This window comes from Phyllopteryx taeniolatus, chromosome 8 (assembly GCF_024500385.1).
Source record: "Phyllopteryx taeniolatus isolate TA_2022b chromosome 8, UOR_Ptae_1.2, whole genome shotgun sequence".
Taxonomy (NCBI): domain Eukaryota; kingdom Metazoa; phylum Chordata; class Actinopteri; order Syngnathiformes; family Syngnathidae; genus Phyllopteryx; species Phyllopteryx taeniolatus.
The window spans coordinates 25,641,480-25,661,817 of NC_084509.1; the positions used below are offsets into that span (position 1 = coordinate 25,641,480).

The following is a 20,338-nucleotide window of genomic DNA, read 5'->3' on the forward strand; positions in this document are numbered from 1 at the left end:
CACGTAAGTCTTTGTACATTAGACCCCAGGTGTTCAGGGTTCAGGAGTTCAGAGTTCAGGTGGGTAGAGGACAGAAGAGGTAGAGTGGGCAGAGTTCATATTCCTGACAGCCTGATGAATAAAACTGTCTTTGAGTCACCTCGTCCTGGGCCGCAGACTCCGCAGTCTCCTCCCTGATGGGGCAGACTGAAGAGGCTGTGTGATTGATGGGTTGCATCCCTCGCAATGCGGGTGAGGCGGGTACTCTAAATGTCCTGGAGGGAGGCAAGAGAGGTTCCAATGATCTTCTCAGCTTCCCTCACTATGCGATGGAGAGTCTTGCGGCAGGATGCGGTGCAGGCTCCATACCACACAGTGATGCAGTTGGCCTAGATCATATATGTCAAACTCAGGCCCAGGGGCCAAATTTGGCCCACGATGTAATTATATTTGGCCCGCAAGACCATATTAAGTGTGTTTTAGAGCTGGCCCGCCAGTATATAGCCGCATGGGCCAGTAATATTACAAATCCCAGAATGCTTTGCTAGTGTGTTGGCCCATCAGTCGAGACCGGCAAGGTCCCCTTCCCTTTCTGTTGCAGTCGTTAGCAACTATGCTACCAGTCTCCTCGAGCAAATTTACACTTCCCCTTCTGAAAAACGGCCAAACGAAAGTTGGAAAACAGTTAACTTCCAAGACAGGTGGGAGGCAGATTATCTGTTGACTAAAGTAAAAGGCAGACCTCTTTGTCGTGTGCGGAGTAACAAAGAATATAACATCATTGAATTCATGTTTTTTGAAATGCTTTTTATCAAGTCCTAGGCAGGGACTGTTAGTTTGAGGTTTGGATTTTTATTGAAGGACATTCTTATTTTTGGGGGGTTGTTTTGGTGTTGGCCTTTGAAAAAAGATTTACAAAAAAAAGAAAGGTAGTTGGAGATAGATAAATAGTAGAGAGAGAGAAGAATTCATGTTATCTATTCAAATACAAAACAACAAATACCACTGGCTTTTATCGCAAATTTGTTTTCTCGTGTTTATAATATTAAAGTCTCTTTATTCCAGATTCAGTTTTTAAGCAAAATTTAATTTTGTCGTTAATAATGTATAACGCTACATTTCTGCAGAAAAGGGAAACTTGCACATTGCAGTGATTTTTCATGAAATATTGAGTTTGGCCTGCGACGTCGTCCCAATTTTAAATTTTGGCCCACCGTGAATTTGAGTTTGACACCCCTGGTCTAGATGCTCTCTTTGGTCCCTCTGTAGAACGAGCACATGATGGGGGGTCGGGGCTCTGGCTCCTCTCAGCTTGAGCAGGAAGTAGAGACGCTGGTGAGCTTTCTTGGCCAGTGATGAGGTGTTGCTGGTCCAGGAGAGGTCCTCGGTGATGTGCACTCCCAGGAAATTGGTGCTGCACACTCTCTCCACCGCAGCACCATGGATGTTCAGGGGAGCATTCTGGGAATGCGCGCTTCTGAAGTCCACAACAATCTCCTTGGTTTTCTCCACATTTGGGATGAAATTGTTGTTGTTGTTACACTTATGAATACTTTGGAATTTTTCGACTTATGAGCCATCGTTTGGTTGATTTTTTACTTTGTGTTGCAAGCCATAATTTGACGTCTGAGCAAGCTTCACCGACTGTATGCGGTCACTCGAGTGAAAAGAACAAAAATAGTAATTAAGAACCTGTCATGCCCTCGTATGTAAGCACGGAGAGCCACAGTCACCGAGGCATTTTCACTTTCAAGTTTATTTGAACAGGACAAACGGTCAAATACACAAATACAAAGTAAGAAAACACACGAAAAGAGCAGCAAGAGGCTCACACGCAAATTAACCAGCCCACTTCACTCCAGTTCCTGTCACTCACAAGGCAAAGGCCCTTAAAAGCAGGCACGTGCACAGACATTTTTGAGGGCATGTGCTTGAGCCAAAAAAAAGGGCATCCATCGGAAAAATTATTCATACAATTAAGAAAAAGAGCAGTATGTATTTAACGTATGCATTTCTTTCTGTGAACACAATCAAACACAGTTAACTCATTTAGTGCCAACCGCTTTCAGAAAAAAAAAAACCCCTGGGTGCCAGCTGTTTTTGAGGATTTTGAGCGACAAACACACAATTGTGCTCACAACCACAATACATATTCTGTGAATACTTTACATATACTTTTGTCTCAGAGTGTAAAAATGCTGCAGCTCGTCCGACTTCCAGCCTGTCCACGCCGCTCTACAGCGCAGGTCAGGTTTACAGTGCTGTGTGTCAAATCTAAAAATGGTGAATCGCTGCCCTCTGCTGGCGCTTTCGCGAATAGTAGGCTGTTGAATCTTTGTGGCGAGGTACATCAGTGTGTGTCCTCTACCACTTCCCGTGAAGAAACGGAAACTACGTATTAATACGTGTTAGGCACTAAATGAGTTAATAATACAACTTTAAGAAAGGAGGTAGAGGGAGGCGACACTGGATATAAAAAGTCAACACACCCCTGTTCAAATTTCTGGAAGGAGAAGCTGGGGGGCTGGAGGCATGACGGGAGCACATGTACAATTCTCCCAAGGACTCAAATACATGTCTGTCAGATAACTCCACTCTTTGGGGAAAATTGATGACAGAGATGGTAATTATTATGATTATTTTTTTAAATACGGATGAATAAAGGGAGGGGAAAAAAGCAGTGGAGTAAAAAGGGCACTTTTTTTGGAGTTGTGGTGGCTGTGTGTGCAGGTGCCCGCTAAAAGGCATACATCCAACAGACAAATATTAGTGTGTGTGTGTGTGTGTGCGTTCCAGCTTGATTACACGCGATGAAGTTTATTTCTTGACATTCTATTTCACTATCTTTCGCTAGGTATTGTTTCTACAGTACGGTTTTCTTTATTTGAAAACGCAACACATTTTGGGGGCGTCTGGAATGAATGAAAGGCATTTCAAAAAAATTATTCACTTGAGTTTTGATCTTGAGAATGGAACAAATGAAACTTGTAGGCCACGGTACCACTGTTTAAAATGCCTGAATAAATTGGTCATAACATGATCTGTTATTCATCTAAGTCACGACAATAGACAGTTGTCTTAAACTAATACCACACTCAACTGAACAGAACATCTAAACATCAAGTCAGGGTGGAAAATGTATGTGAACCTTTGGATTTAATAAGTGGTTGACCTCAACCAAACATTTCCTGCAGATCATTGGCCACAATAAGAGGCCACTCTGAAATGTGCAGTTTTATCACACAGCACAATGCCACAGATGTTGCGAGTTCTGAGGGAGCGTGCAATTGGCATGCTGACTGCAGGAATGTCCACCAGAGCTGTTGCCCGTGAATTGAATGTTCATTTCTCTACCATAAGCCGTCTCCAAAGGCTTTTCAGACAATTTGGCTGCACGTCCAACCGGCCTCACACAGGTGCATTTTATTGATGGCATTTTGAATGCACAGAGATACTGTGCCATTCATCCACGACCATCCCCTCATGTTGCAGCATGATAATGCACGGCCCCATGTTGCAAGGATCTGTACACAATTCCTGGAAGCTGAAAACATCCCAGTTCTTGCATGGCCAGCATACTCCCCGGCCATGTCACCCATTGAGCATGTTTGGGATGCTCCGGATCGATGTATACGACACCGTGTTCCAGTTCCTGCCAATATCCTGCAACATCGCGCAGCCATTGAAGAGGAGTGGACCAACATTCCACAGGCCACAATCAACAACCTGATCAACTCTATGCCAAGGAGATGTGTTGCACTGCGTGAGGCAAATGGTGGTCACACCAGATACTGACTGGTTTTCTGACCCCCCCCCCCAGACCTCCACAATAAAGCAAAACTGCACATTTCAAAGTGGCCTTTTATTGTGGCCAGCCTAAGACACACCTGTGCAATAATCATGCTGTTGAATCAGCATCTTGATATGCCACACCTGTGAGGTGGGATGGAGTATTTCGACAAAGGAGAAATGCTCACGAACACGGATTTGGACAGATTTGTGTACAATATTTGAGGGAAATGGCCTTTTGTGTATGTCGAAAAAGTTTTAGATCTTTGAGTCCAGCTCACGAAAAATGGGAGCAAAAATAAAAGAGTTGCGTTTATATTTTTGTTCAGTGTATATACATACATACATACATACTAAGGCTATGTTCACACTGCAGGTCAATTTGTGTTTTTTTTGCCCAATTTGACGTACATTATATTGCCAAAGGTATTTGCTCACCTGCCTTGACTATGAATTGAAGTGACATCTCATTCTTAACCCATAGGGTTTAACATGACATCGGTCCACCCTTTGCAGCTATAACATCTTAAACTCTTGTGTGAAGGTTTTCAACAAGTTCCAGGAGTGAGTTTAAGGGGATTTCTGACCATTTTTCGAGGAGCCGATTTGTGAGGTGACACACTGTTGGATGAGAAGGCCAAGGTCTAAGCCTCTACTCGAATTTTTCCAAAAGTGTTCCAAAGCATTAAGGTCAGGATTGTGCAGACCAATCATGTTCATCCACATCAAATTCTCTCATCCATGTCTTTATGAACCTTGATTTCTGCACTCCTTCTTTAAAGAAGGTAAAGAAGGAGCTAAGCCGAAAGGTAAAGCTCTCAATTTACCGGTCGATCTACGTTCCTACCCTCACCTATGGTCACGAGCTGTGGGTCGTGACCGAAAGAACAAGATCCCGGATACAAGCGGCCGAAATGAGTTTCCTCCGCAGGGTGTCCGGGCTCTCCCTTAGAGATAGAGTGTGAGAAGCTCGGTCATCCGGGAGGATCTCAGAGTAGAGTCGCTACTCCTCCACATCGAGAGGAGCCAGATGAGGTGGCTGGGGCATTTGATTCGGATGCCTCCCGGACGCCTCCCTGGTGAGGTGTTCCTGGCACGTCCAACCGGGAGGAGACCCCGGGGACGACCCAGGACACGCTGGAGACACTACATCCTTCGGCTGGCCTGGGAACACCTCAGGATCCCCCCGGAAGAGCTGGATGAAGTGGCTGGGGAGAGGGAAGTCTGTGCGTCCCTGCTAAAGCTACTGCCCCCACAACCAGACCCGGATAAGCGGTAGAAATTCGATGGATGGATTTCTGCACTGATGCACAGAAACAGGAAGGGGCCATCTTCAAACTTTTCCCATAAAGTTGGAAATGTCCAAAATCTCCTGGTATGCTAAAGCATTCAGAGTTCATTTCACTGGAGCTTGTTTATTATTATATTTTTATGATTCAATGTTCATAAAGACATGGATGTGAGAATGTGACCTCAATAATGCTGACCTCAACCAAATAGAACACCTTTGGATTAATTAGAGCCGAGGCTGAGAGCCAAGCCTTCTTGTCCAATATCATGCTCCTGGAAAAATGGTCATAAATTCCCATAAACTCACTCCTAAACCTCGTTGAAAGTCTTCACACAAGTGTTTAAGATCAGACATGCAAACAACAAAGGCATGAAAAAGATGAAAAAAGACACAAAAAAAAAACATTGTCGGGGAGTCTATGGGGATCCCCCGGTCCCCCGCAGAGAATTGTTTTGATTTTAACATAAATTAAGCAATCTGCTGCGATTGGCTGGCGTCCAGTTCGGGTGTACCCCGCCTCTCACCCGAAGATAGCTGGGATAGGCTCCAGCACGCCCGCGACCCTAGTGAGGATAAGCGGAACGGAAGATGAATGAATGAATTAAGCAATCTGAAAGACTTTGAGGAGTACAATAAGGCAAAATACACAATTTTCCTCAAGCAGAAAAACATTATTTACACCGCTCAAGTACGTGTTGATGTACACATTTAAGATTTATATTACATTTGTCTCATCTATTTGCTTTTTTTTTCTCGACCTGCACCTGATGCCTGCTTCAATTTGTGCCACATGAATAGCATCCTCCTCTTTAAGCACTCTCATCCTGGAAAAGAATTGACTGCAAACATTGTCTGTTTCACTTCATTTTTCACTATTACCAACTTCAAAGACTAATCCCAAATGCATCCTCCAGGAAAATATTAAGTACAGTATTTTTCCATTTTTATTGGCCATTTCTGAATTTAAAGTTCGTTCAGTCTGTATCGTGACATAATCCCTAACATTACTCCGTCGCGTAATACATTTATCATCTGTAAACTAATTAGATAATTGTAGGCGTGTTTCCTACTTAATACAAGATGTACTAGAGGATCAGCTCTTGTCGCCGATGTTGCGTGTGGTTCGCAGTTCCACTGGGATCGCAACCAGGGCCACGACCCGCAGCACCTCAATGCAAAAATACAAAAGACCAGTGCAACAAATACGACACTGGCTGATCTGATGAGCAAAAAACAGCCCTACAACATCCAGAGGCTTGAGGAACTCCAGGCAAATCTCATCCACCCCCGGGGCCTTGCCACCGAGGAGCTTTTTAACCACCTCGGTGACCTCAACCCCAGAAATAGGAGAGCCCGCCTCAGAGAACCCAGACTCTGCTCCCTCATGGGAAGGGGTGTCGGTGTAATTGAGGACGTCTTCGGAGTATTCTCCCCACCGGCTCACAACGTCCCGAGTCGAGGTCAGTAGCGCCCCATCCCCACTATACACAGTGTTGATGGTCCACTGCTTCTCCCTCCTGAGACGCCAGATGGTGGACCAGAATTTCCTCGAAGCCGTCCAGAAGTCTTTCTTCATAGCCTCACCGAACTCCTCGCATGCCCGAGTTTGCCTCAGCAATGGAGGCGCGGAACATGGTCCACTCGGACTTGATGTCCCCCGCCTCCCCCGGAACATGAGCAAAGTTCTGTCTGAGGTGGAAGTTGAAACTCCTTCTGACAGGGGATTCCGCCAGACGTTCCCAGCAGACCCTCACAATACGTTTGGGCCTGCCAACTCACCACCAGGTAGTGATCAGTTGACAACTCCGCCCCTCTGTTCACCCGAGTGTCCAAGACATGCGGCCGCAAGTCCGATGACACAACCACAAAGTCGATCATCGAACTGCGACCTAGGGTGTCCTGGTGCCAAGTGCACGTGTGGATACCCTTATGCTTGAACATGGTGTTTGTTATGGACAATCCGTGATCAGCACAGAAGTCCAATAACAGAACAGCGCTCGGGTTCTGATTGGGGGGGGGCATTCCTCTCAATCATGCCCTTCCACGTCTCACTGTCATTGCCCACGTGAGCATTGAAGTCCCCCAGCAGAACGATTGAGTCCCCAGCCGGAGCGCTCTCCAGCACCCCCTCCAAGGACTCCAAAAAGGGTGGGTAATCTGTACTACTGTGTGAGGTCATGTGACTTTCTTGCGTCATTTGCTTGGTGAACTAGACTTAAACGGCACTAGCGCTTCAATTGGATTGGAACAAACAGCGCCCAATGCTTCAGTCGAAGTCTTGTGCACGAAATAGTTGATAATAAAGTAACAATTGATAAATAAAAGTAGCGAGTGACATTTAGATAATTGTATCCAAAGCAGGTCCCCAGCACACAGGTGGAACCTCAGGCCGATGCGCTCGCAAATTAGTCCGCCGCGGAGTAATATTTAGAAATTACAGCTGTGTGTGGATGGTGGGTGTGTGGAATGGATCTAGCTGCCAGCGTTTAATGAGTACCAAACAGCCTATGACGACAGCGATGGCGACACCCCACCCCCCAGGAAAAACTCATCGGATCTATACGATTCACGTAAATGGGCTATTTTGAGTTCAAAACGGCCAATTTCACCAAAAGGTGACCGATTTGCATGTAAGATGTTATAGCTACAAAGGGTGGATCAATGTCATATTTAACCCTGTGTATTAATAATGGGATATCATATAAATCAGAGCTGCCCTATTAAAAATTCAGTTCCAGAACAATTTGTTGAAAATTTGTCTGAATTTCCATATTTTAAATATTTTGTCTAGAACATTTCTGTGCGAGTTTTAATCATAATTGTTAATCAATTATGGCTTCAATAGTTATCATTTTAATGTTTTTATTACGTGAACCTTGTAATGGTGGACACAGTTGCAGCTGGAATCAAAGTACCAGTATATAAGATTTCGACCTTCCATCATCAAAACTATCTGTGTGTATGGATTAATTCACCTTTGCCAATTCTCTTTTGTACCCTGGTAACAAAAAAAAGGCTATTAAAGCAGATTAATCAGATCTCACACGTCAAAATTAAAACTCATCACTATAATCCAAACAAACAACATTGCTGATAGATTGACTTGCATAGTTTATGTATGGACAATAGTTTTGGTTTCTATTTTGTGCAATGTACTTATTGTACGCGTACAAGTAGTACATTACACAAAAGAAAAATAAGACTGAAATGTAATTGTCTTCTCTTGCATGCTATTTATATTACATATTTATATTTCCTATATCCACGATTGCGGCTGAAACAATGCAAATTTCCCCATTGTGGGACTAATAAATGTTATCTTACATTACGAATATTTATAAATAATAATAATATACTTTTAACCTGCCCACGTTCTGAAGTGACGTATGCAGTGACGTACCAATTCATTTCCGTTTCAGACGTGGCATCCTATGTGGAAGTGTATTATTTTATATTTATATCTCTAACACTACATTGGCCTGTTGTTTTGTGGTTCAAAGTTGGTTTCTCTCCACGAAAACATGGTTCCAGCCAGACCTATGTGACAAGTATATAGTTTCACCAAATCAATTATTGTGAGGTTTTGCGGCTGCGTGACACGATAACTTAGCAACTAGCATGGGTCTGACATCATCTTCGCCTATCCACTCCTCATCTTCCCTTCCTGATAATTGTAAGATGCATGGTAAGATCTTCTTCACCACTCGGGAGGCGATGATCAGTGACTTACAACCCCAATACCAATGAAGTTGGGACGTTGTGTTAAACATCAATAAAAACAGAATACAATGATTTGCAAATCATGTTCAACCTATATTTAATTGAATACACTACAAAGACAAGATATTTAATGTTCAAATTGATCAACTTGATTGTTTTTAGCAAATAATCATTACATTTTAATTTTACAGGTTACCATGTGTTACATCACCTTTTCTTTTAACAACATTCAATAAACGTTTGGGAACTGAGGACACTAATTGTTGAAGCTTTGTAGGTGGAATTCTTTCCCATTCTTGCTTGATGTACAGCTTCAGCTGTTCAACAGTCCGGGGTCTCCGTTGTCTTATTCTACGTTTCATAATACGCCACACATTTTCAATGGGAGACAAGTCTGGACTGTAGGCACCCGCACTCTTTTACTACAAAGCCAAGCTGTTGTAACATGTGCAGAATGTGGTTTGGAATTGTCTTGCTGAAATAAGCAGGGGCGTCCATGAAAAAGACGTTGCTTGGATGGCAGCATATGTTTCTCCAAAACCTGTATGTACCTTTCAGCATTAATGGTGCCTTCACAGATGTGAAAGTTAACCATGCCATTGGCACTAACACAGCCCCAAACCATCACAGATGCTGGCTTTTGAACTTTGCGTCCATAACAGTCCGGATGGTTCTATTCCTCTTTGGCCCGGAGGACACGACGTCCATAATTTCCAAAAACAATTTGAAATGTGGACTTTTCGGACCACAGAACACGGTTTTTGTTGCAGTACCGCCTGAGGGATCGAAGTACCGCTTACATGCAGTGATTTCTCCAGATTCTCTGAACCTTTTGATGATATTATGGACCGTAGATGATGAAATTCCTTGCAATTGTACATTGAGGAACATTGTCCTTAAACTGTTTGACTATTTTCTCACGCACTTGTTCACAAAGAGGTGAACCTCGCCCCATCTTTGCTTGTGAATGATTGAGAAATTCGGGGAAGCTCCTTTTTTACCCAATCATGGCACCCACCTGTTCCCAATGAGCCTGTTCTCCTGTGGGATGTTCCAAACAGGTGTTTGATGAGCATTCCTCAACTTTCTCAGTCTTTTTTGCCACCTGTCCCAACTTTTTTGGAGCGTGTTGCAGCCATAAAATTCTAAGTTAATGATTATTTGCTAAAAACAATAAAGTTTATCAGTTTAAACATTAAATCTTTGTCGTGTATTCAAGTAAATATAGGTTGAACAGGATTTGCAAATAATTGTATTCTGTTTAACACAACGTCCCAACTTCATTGGAATTGGGGTTGTACATGTTGATATACAAATTTAAGATTAAAATGAAATTTGCCTCATTTCTTTGCTGTTTTTGTTCTGGCCTCCAACTTGAGCCAGGCCTCATCTCCGCCTGCACCTGATGCTTGCTTCAAGCTGTGCCACATGAATAGCATCCTGCTCTTTAAGCACTCTCATTTTGAAAAAGAATTGACGAAAATCATTGTTTCACTTTTTTTTCACGATTACCAACTTCAAAGGCTCATCCCAAATGCATCCTCCAGGAAAATATTAAGTACAGTATTTTTCTGCTTTTATTGGCCATTTCTGAATTTGAAGTTAGTTCATTCTGTCTTGTGACATAATCCCTAACATAACTCCGTCACTTCATACATTTAAAATTAACATCCGTAAACTAATTAGATAATTGTAGTCACGTTTCCTAATTAATACAAGATGTACTTGCGGATCAGCTCTTGTTGCAGATGCTAGGTGTGCTTCGCGGTTCCGCTGGGACCGCAACCAGGCAAACAACCCAGAGCACCTCAACGCGAAAATACAAAAGACCAGTGCAACAAATATGACACTGGCTGATCTGATGAGCAAAAATGTTGCTTAAACGTAAGAGTAGCAATAGAGGATGTCCCCTCCACAGGTGGGTAGAGTAGCCAAATATTGTACTCAAGTAAGAGTAGAAGAGGAGGAGTAAAAAAATGAAATGTGAAATAATTACTCGAGTACTGAGGAAATAGAGCAAACAATTAAAAATATATATATATCCACGTTTGGGCAGACAGTGCCAGACAAATACTACAATACATGGAAGCTGTTGTTTTTGTTCGTCTAATGTAAACAAGTGTAGCGCGCAGTCAGACTTCACAGTAACGACGACCTTCCCAAAATGGCCTCCACGGAGGCACGACAATCAGCCGGGCCGGCTTAATCTAGTTTTAATACCTATGCCCGGGAAGCCCAATAGAAGATGTTGTGTGAGGTCCTGTGACGTTCGTGTCATTTGATTGGTGAACTCGACTTAAACGTCACGAGCGCTTAAATTAGAAACACCGCCCAAGGCGGAAGTCGAAGTCGGTCTCGTGCACGAAATAGTTGATAAATAAGCAATAATTGATAAATAAAAGCTGCAAGCGGCATTTAGATCATTGTCACGGAGTAAAAGCACCGTTATGTCTTAGCAGCAGAAGCGGCAGAAGTGTTTTTTCTGGTCTCGTCAACTCCTGTGACTTATCCGGCGACGGCGACCCCCGCCCCCCTTAGGAAAAACTAGGGGGGGCGTAAATACGTAAATGGCCTGTTTTGAGTTCAAAACGGCAAGTTTTGCCGAAAGGCAACTGATTTGCATGTATGTATTTACCTGAGGGACAACATCTTGCAAGAAGGTGACCACACTTTCCATGTAAGACTGCTCCCTGTGACAACAAAACACCATTGTCATGGAAAATAACAAAATATTATCACCAAGCAATTAAAGGAGAGGAAGGGACTTTTTCCATGCAGCACTTCCGCATTCAGTGTAAGGTGGCATATTAACCTCTGATCAGCACGTAAACGCATACTGACAACATAGGAAGCATGTACAAACTCAAAGCCAAATATAATGCGCACACCGCAGTGTTGCAGCACCTCCTCGTCTTTGAAAAGTCAAAACTTAGAATGCCATTTTGACCTCGACAATTACCGGCACCGAACTTTTAAATATACCTATTATACAACCCCAGGTTATCACATGTTTAAGGACAGGTATTTAGGAGTCAGATGGCGTCCCAGTAGTTTGTAATATACTGACAGCGGAAACTGTTACGCTACGTGACCTTTCCACCGGAAATGTTAAATGCCTTTCCGTGCATAAGGTCCACTGGGAACAATTACACATTAATTACAGAGTAACAAAGCAATCCCCAGCCATGGGCATCGTTTGAATTTGAGCGATTCCGGTTCCTTATTTCGATTCCGGTACCAAACGATTCTCGATTCTGATTCTTTTAGGGGGCTGGGTATAAAAGGTTTGTATGCTTTAAATAAACTGTGTCCAAATTATGAACATCCATTTTCTTAGCAGCTCGCAGCATAGACTAAAATGAACATTTGACACACGGTTCTGTATAGCCAGTATCAATATCAAAGCAAGGAAACTAAAAGGCAATGTGTGTGGAACTAACCCAACTGACTTAATATTCATTAATTAATGTTTCAGCTAAAAGTTAAATATAGCATTGTTATAATAGTTATTTGGCAGTGTTTCATCCCGTCATATGGTTTATATGTGCAAGTTTTAACTTGACTTCCTGTTTTAAGATTGTAGCCTTTTATAACTCAGCTTTTTGACACGAAAAGTAACTTCATACAGCACCCATGGATGGGACCAAATGCTATATTTTAAGCTAACATTCTTAGTGTTAAAAATACTACATTCACACATTTCTACCACTTTCAACCAACGTGGTACTTTCAATGTAGTGAAAATCTCCGTCCATCGCTTTGCCTTCTCCAGCGGCTGAAATAAGTATTTTACACGTCACCATTTTTCTCACTATGTATACTTACAAAGGGGCTATTGACATGAAAATGTTGGGAACAACCCATGTAACCTACACTTACAAATAAAGTTGAACAAATTAGCTCAGAAATTAAGTTGTGTGCAATAATGTGAAATGACACAGGGAAAAAGTATTGAACACCCCAACTGGCATTTACTTAATACTTTGTACAAAACCTTTTGTTTGCAATGACAGCTTCAAGACGCCTCCTGTATGGAGAAACTAATCGCATGCATTGCTCTGGTGTGATTTTGGCCCTTTCCTCCACACAAGCGGTCTTCAAATATTGAAGGTTCCGTGGGCTTCTTCTATGGACCTTAAGTTTCAGTTCTTTCCATAGATTTTCCATTGGATCCAAGTCAGGTGATTGGCTGGGCTATTCTAGCAGCTTTATTTTTTTTTCCTTTGAAACAGATTTGAAACAGGCACGGTGGAAGACTAGTTAGCACATCTGCCTCACAGTTCTGAGGACCGGGGTTCAAATGCCGGCGGTGCCTGTGTGGATTTTGCATCTTCTCCCCGTGCCTGCCTGGGTTTTCTCCGGGTACTCCGGTTTCCTCCCACATCCCAAAAACATACGTGGTAGTTTGATTGAAGACTCTAAATTGCCCGCAAGTGTGAATGTGAGCGCAAATGGTTGTTCGTTTCTATGTGCCCTGCGATTGGCTGGCGTTCAGTTCAGGGTGGACCCTGCCTCTTACCCGAAGATAGCTGGGATAGGCTCCAGCACGCCCGCGACCCAAGTGAGGATAAGCGGTACAGAAAATGGATGGAAGAATGGATGGAACCAATTGAGAGTTTGGGATCATTATCCTGCTGAAATGTCCACCCTCGGTTCATTTTCATCAACCTCGTAGATGTCAACAGATTTTTGTCAAGAATGTCTCGGTACATTTGCCCATTCATCCTTCCTTCAATAATGTGAAGTTTACCGGTACCATTTGCTGAAAATCAGCCCCACACCATCATGGTCCCACCTCCGAACTTCATTGTTGGTATGAATGGTGTTTTTACGGTGATGTGCAGTGTCATTTGTCCTCCAAACGTGGTGTGCATTATGGCATCCAAGCAGTTCCATTTTGCTCTCATCAGACCAGACTATATTCTCCCAGTGTTTAACTGGTTTGTCCAAATGTAGTTCAGCAAACCTTAAACGAGCTTTGACATGCTTTTTTTTTTTTTTTCTCTCCCCAGCAACGGGGTCTTGCGAGCTGAGCATGCATACAGCCCGTGGCGGCGGAGTGCCATATTCACTGTTTTTCTGAACAGTACCTGCTAATTCCAGGTCTTTTTGAAGCTCTCCCTATCGGTGATCGTTGGCTCTTTGACAACTCTTCTGATTATTCTTTGCACTCCTCTGTCAGAAATCTTGCGAGGAGCCCTTGATCGAGGCAAATCTACGGTGGTATGATAGGCTTTCCACTTACGTGTTATGGCCCCAACCGTGCTTCGATATGAGCCTGTAACCAGTGCCATCGTTATGTTTTGCAACAATTAGTTTGCAATGGCCTTGAGACAGCTCTTTGCTCTTACCCATCATGAGATGTGTCTCGACTCACACCTTGGCAATGAGACCTTTTTGTCGGCCATCAATTAGGACTGAACCAGCTGATTCATTTGCACTGAAAAGGGACTGGATTGCTGTTTGATTATTGATAGATTTTAGGTGTTGTCTTGGCTTTCAATGCCTTTTTGCATCTCCCTTTCTTCATGTGTTCAATACTTATTCCCTGTGTCATTTCAAATTTTTACACACAACTTCATTTCTGAACTAATTTGTTCTACTTTGTTTGTATGGATTACTTGTGTTGTTCCCAACATCTGATGAAATTTCCATGTCAATAACACCTTTGGAAATATATTTAGTGAGAAAAATGGTGACGTGTAAAATAGTTATTTCAGCCGCTGTATATGACATCATGATACATTTGTCTGTCCCAGAGCACATGACACTGGGATACCGGCACACCCCATTAATAACTTTTTCCTCCATTTTCTGCATGCCGTTTACTCCACCAAAATCTCTTGCTGCTCTCACTCTAAAATCCCTCCGCCACCGCCTCTCCTATTGGATGCGCCATCTCTCGTCACGGCATGCTGATGCGTTTGTCATTGTGGAGCAGTAGCATGACAATTCGTTCTTGCGCTGGAGTCGCACATGCCAATGAATGGGCTGGTCAACAGTGCCTTGCACTATGCTAAGTGCAGTGTGAAAAGGCCTCGAGAGGGAAAAGGCTCCGCAGATTCTCCCATCCACAAAGATCTGTCATTTACACACCTTCATGCCAGCCATGCGCTCTGGTTGGAGCACCCCGAAAAACCCCAAAGTTACCCCTGGTCTCATCCCCGGCCACCCCGCTGCATATTCTCTGGCTCCGCCCCTGATATCCGGTAACACTCGGTTTACAATTTCAATACCTGGCACAACACCGAAGTGTCAACATTGGCCAACACAACACAAAAATAAATTACTACTAAAATGATGTGTTAATGTTACGTGCCATATTTTGGTAACGTGTCAATGCTACAATGATGAATGCAGTCGTACAGATTGAACAGCAATCTAATTTATAGAGGACGAGTAAAACAAATGTCCTTACGTTGCAGCTTGTGCCCGCACTAATGCCCCTCCAGCACAGCGACTCAGTCTGCGAGGAGAATCCGAAGCCATTTTATCTGTATTTTGGAAGGAAAAACAACAGTTAGCAAGCAGGATGCCATCAAACGTTTGTGAGGACAGATCGCAGCACCTTACTCAATAGTATTTGAGCCATTCCATGGAAAGGCCATTGGCGCCCCCAGGAAATCAAATCTACTCATGCAAGATCTAATTAACTGTAAAATCATTTTGTATGAAGCAAAGTGTCACGCACATTGATCTGACTGCATATTTAATAAATACAATATAAAAGATGAATTTAAAATACCATGAACCCTGGAAAATACAATTTGTTGGCTGTTCCTGCTTCCTAAAATGATTTATGTTTATCCATGTGCTGAGCAACGCATGATGAAAATATCGCATCTCAAACGCCATCTTGTAACAAAATGCACAGCATTTATGGACAAACAAGCAGATTTTCTTGAATAAAAACGTGATGAACCGAAACAGTCAAATCAGAATCAGCATCAGAATCATCTTTATTTGCCAAGTATGTCCAAAAACACACAAGCAGCCATTCAAGTTTTGGATGCTGTGAGAATTTTCACATGTGCCAATGTATACAGTCTGTTGAAATGTTTTTAAACAATAAAATAAACTACAATTAAAACTCAAACCGTAGCTTTCACATTCACAAAAATGAAGAAAAGCTAGTTCATTGGTTGATGAACAGAGCAGTCAGCTTCAGAGCCTTATTTCAAACTTACTCAGGTCAGCACTCCATTGCTAATTCTCTGTGAAGGTGGCTCGGAAAGTGTCTTGAACTACATATACCGTAGCTCTGTCTTGGATTAGCATCAATCCGGTATATGCGCAACCTACTCTCGTTTTCGGCAAAACGGGTCTGAGAACGTCCTCCCCCTTCGGGTGAATGGCGAAGGAGAGCGGCTCAAAGCAACTGTAGGAACTTAAAACGTCTACAATGTTTGTACACAAGACGTCACCACAGAGCCACCAAAGGTTACAAGATTTGTGGAGGCTTCATTCGTGTTTACGTATATCATATCATATTTGTATAATTAAATTATACACATGGATTTAACGTTTGTCCGAAGACACCAGCTAGAGCTGCACAATTATGGCCAAACTCATCATCACAATTATCTTACTGTAATGACAATTATTAATAACAATTATACCTCACGTTCGAGAAAACAGCTGTACAGTATTTTTGTGACACGACTTTTCAACAAGCAATTGCTCAACGGTTTTCAGTGCAAACTGACCCAACTGCATTAAAAACTGGCATCATTGTGTAAAGGATATTACCACTTGGGCTCAGGAACACTTCAGAAAACCAGTGTCAGTTAACACAGTTCAAATGCAAGTTAAAACTCTACCACGCAAAGCAAAAGCCATTTATCGACAACACCCAGAAACGCTGCCGGCTTCTCCGGGCCCGAGCTCTTCTGAGATGGACTGACGCAAAGTGCAAAAGTTTTGCTGTGATCTGACGGAATCATGGACGTCTCGTCCTCTGAGCCAACAAGGAAAGGGACCGTCCCGATTGTTATTAGCGCCAAGTTCAAACGCCAGTATCTGTGATGGCAGATGGTATGGGGGTGTATTCGTGCCCATGGCATGGGTAACCTGGAAGGCTGAAAGGAACATACAGGTTTTAGAGCAACATACACCAAGCTGGCATCCAAGCAACGTCTTTTTCAGGGACATCTCTGCTTATTTCAGCAAGACAATGCCAAGCCAGAGTCTGCACGCAGTACAACAGCATGGCTTTGTAGTAAAAGAGTACAAGTACAACTTAAGTCGTACATCAAGCAAGAATTGGAAAGAATTCCATCGACAAAGTTTCAACAATTAACTGTCCTCAGTTCTCAAACGCTTATTGAGTGTTGTCAAAAGGAAAGGTGATGTAAACAATGGTAAACATGTCCCTGTCGCAGCTTTTTTTGTAATGTGTTGCAGGCATCAAATTCAAAACGAGTGAATATTTACACACACAAAAAAACTTAAGTTTATCAGTTTGACATGAACTATTTTGTCTTTGTGGTCTATTCAATGGAATCCAAGTTGAAATGGATTTGCAAATTATTGTATTTTGTTTTGATTTACGTTTTACACATCGTCCCGACTTCATTGGCATTGGGGTTTGCCAATCATTTCCATTACTGGTTACTCCTTCATACTTTCAGAGCTGGTGTAGTGGCGTAACTGGCACTTCTTTGTCTTTAAGAGGGGATGGTTTCCCATTTGTATTCATTCGAGCTTTTGGAATGCTTTGTTTTTTTGCAAAAAAAATAAAATAAAAAAATGAACCCCTGTATCCACTTTTTCCTTTTTCTTTTCCATTTTTGTTTGGCGGTGTGCCTGGAAATTTTGGGGGATGTCCAACATGTACCATGGTTCAATCAAGGTTGGGAAACATTGCACTAGGTGACGGGCCGACCGCTAAATCCATCCATCCATTTTCTGAGCCGCTTCTCCTCACGCGGGTCGCGGGCGTGCTGGAGCCTATCCCAGCTATCATCGGGCAGGAGGCGGGGTACACCCTCAACTGGTTGCCAGCCAATCGGAGGGCACATATAAACAAACAACCATTCGCACCTACGGACAATTTAGAGTTGCCAATTAACCTACCAAGCATGTTTTTGGGGGGATGTGGGAGGAAACTAAAATAACAAAAGGGATTAATTTATACAACGGCCTCGATGACCATGCATTTTTCGGCTTTTTTGATATGAACAGACATTGGTGATCTTTGTGGAGGCCTGATATCGCATGACAAGAAAGTAGGACGACCACAACATTACTACCAGTGTAGTTCGTGCGTCACAATTCCAGTGCACCAAGACCAATTGTGCTCGTTCGGTTATTGTCGCCAGTGCTCGTGTTTCTTAAGATCGCCACGAGCATCAATCGTGCTGAGACAGTTCTATGAGTGCCACATGGCCCTGGGAACAAACACGATCCATTTCAGTGTGCCATCACACTGACCAAAGGCTTATTCGACTGTACAAGCATCTGAACAGCAGTGGGACTGGAAGGCACACGTAGCCACGAGCTTCCCGTGTATTGGAATACGAGCTCAATGAAAACGAGAATTTAGAGTGACTTTAGCTCTAAAGGGACACCGTCAAATGTGTTACTAAACTATCAGGGTGACAGGAATCATCTTCGAGTTGAAATCACAACTCCAGTTCAGGCTAGCGAAGTCTACGTGAAACAACGCCAAATAATGCTTTACATCGGAAACCTGGAGAAACAGCCTCAAAGAAAAATAAACTCAATGCATTTTCAGTTATTATCAATTGTACTACCGTTGATAGAAGCGAGTGTCTCCGAGGTTGTAGGTTTTGTGTTGCGAGATCTCCCCCCCCCCTCCAAAAAAAAACATCAAATAAAAATTAATTCCAATCAAAAACAAGACTGGCGATACGGAAGTTGTTGTTCGACTTGAGGCCAATCAAATCATCCAACCACTTTTTAACCAATTGGCTTTGCACCAAAGGCGGGGCGAATAAGATACCTCGCAAATTAGAAACAAGATTGCGCCTAATAGGCTGCTGTTTGGAATCGACAGAGACATACATAGATACTGCATTCAACTAGGACTGTTCCGTTGACGCAATCGCCATATCGGAAGCTGTAGTGTGATGAAGAAGAAGAAGAAGAAGAAGGAGGAGGAGAAGAAGAAGAAGAAGAAGAAGAAGAAGAAGAAGAAGAAGAAGAAGAAGAAGAAGAAGAAGAAGACGAACGACGCAATCGCCATATTGGATGTGGCAGTATGAAGAAGAAGGACAAACAACAAAGCACGTCAAACACAAGAGATTAGCTTCACTCAGCCAACAACGATCAAAGAACTAAACTGTCACACAATGTCACACAAAGAATAAAACAAGCATGAATGGTATGATGACGTGGGCATGCGTCCTATTGATCCCTTACACTGATGTCACACATCGCTCGATTACGCACAGTGCTTGGTCTCCGGCCGCCATTGCTGAGGGGATTATTGAGGCCAAGCTTCTAGCAAAACAGCATTATCATTCAAAGTCATACAGGCATTCTGATTATATCTCGTCTCAGTACTAAGGTTCATGTTGGATGTAAAGGTGTTACGGGTATTGTCCCACGTGATTGTGACAGCAAGCTCAGTGGGTGTGGGGGTGTGCGTCGATGTGTGAGTGAGACGGATGGATGGATGGAAGGAAAAACATTTTTAAATAGCTAACAAAAGTTAAACATACAATACAATCAAAGATGATTTGGTTATTAATTGTTTATAATTCCTCTTAGATTGGTAACAAGGTAACAAAAAAACACATGTTTGAATAAAAATGTTACAGACTCATCAAAATATTGTATTTATTTTGTATGGCCAACAGGTCTGTGGATTTCTACTGTTCAATTTGTACTAATACACAACTTTGATGCTCGAAGAAACTGTGGCAAGATATCTGCAGATTTAGCTTGAATAATATATTCTGTCTTACTCTACAACATGTACTTTTTGGTTTTAGAATGTGTGAAGCCTCTGTTTTAAATGAATACTATCAAATTAAGCTCATCATCTTTCTTGCCAAGTTTTATATTCACAAATATAAATTTGTTGAGGTAAAACCTTTTTTATGTTTTTATGAAAGAACTGGAACGTTCATTAATGTAAATATCTGCTGCAGCAAACAAGAAAGTTGTCTGGGCCTTAAGATTATGTTCCCATTATACCATTTTTTTATTTTTTTAGTAAATTTTTACTCTTGACCGGTGGCATTATTTTTCTTGTTATATACATTGTATATTATAATATCATTGTCAGCCTACTTGTTATATTGTTAAATAAAGATTTGAAGAAAAAAAAGTTTCCCCAACCATGGTCAGGTGAACCATAGATATGCGGACGAGCTGCACCATTGTGCTATAGCAGCCCGGCTAACCGACGTGCCTATGTGGCGGCCATGTTGGGGAGGTCGAAGTTCCCATTAAAGGCAATGCACGGATATTAAAATTAAGTTGTCACTTGCTCATTTCTCAGCCAATTTTCATGAGGTTTTAATTATTTTCAATGCCAAAGTGTCTGCTATCAACACAGTACAGTTGGGGGGAAAAAAAAGCCCAAAACTA

The 20,338-nt window shown here is 42.5% G+C and overlaps 1 protein-coding gene across 8 annotated transcripts in view; it reads right to left on the bottom strand.

Annotated features, from left to right (window-relative positions):
* The window catches only part of bcas3 (BCAS3 microtubule associated cell migration factor), a 403,546-nt gene extending 384,701 nt beyond the window's left edge, over positions 1-18,845 (bottom strand). For 7 of the 8 annotated variants that reach the window (XM_061781697.1, XM_061781693.1, XM_061781692.1 and 4 more), the window contains exons 1-3: positions 18,535-18,845; positions 15,198-15,273; positions 11,415-11,469 (exon numbers count right to left, since the gene is read on the bottom strand). In XM_061781697.1, the coding sequence (XP_061637681.1) occupies positions 11,415-11,469; positions 15,198-15,268 (126 nt within the window). In that variant the 5' untranslated portion in view covers positions 15,269-15,273; positions 18,535-18,845. The remainder of the gene's footprint in view (positions 1-11,414; positions 11,470-15,197; positions 15,274-18,534) is intronic. The other variant, XM_061781698.1, reaches the window with a different exon arrangement.
* Between the last annotated feature and the right edge of the window lie 1,493 nt (positions 18,846-20,338).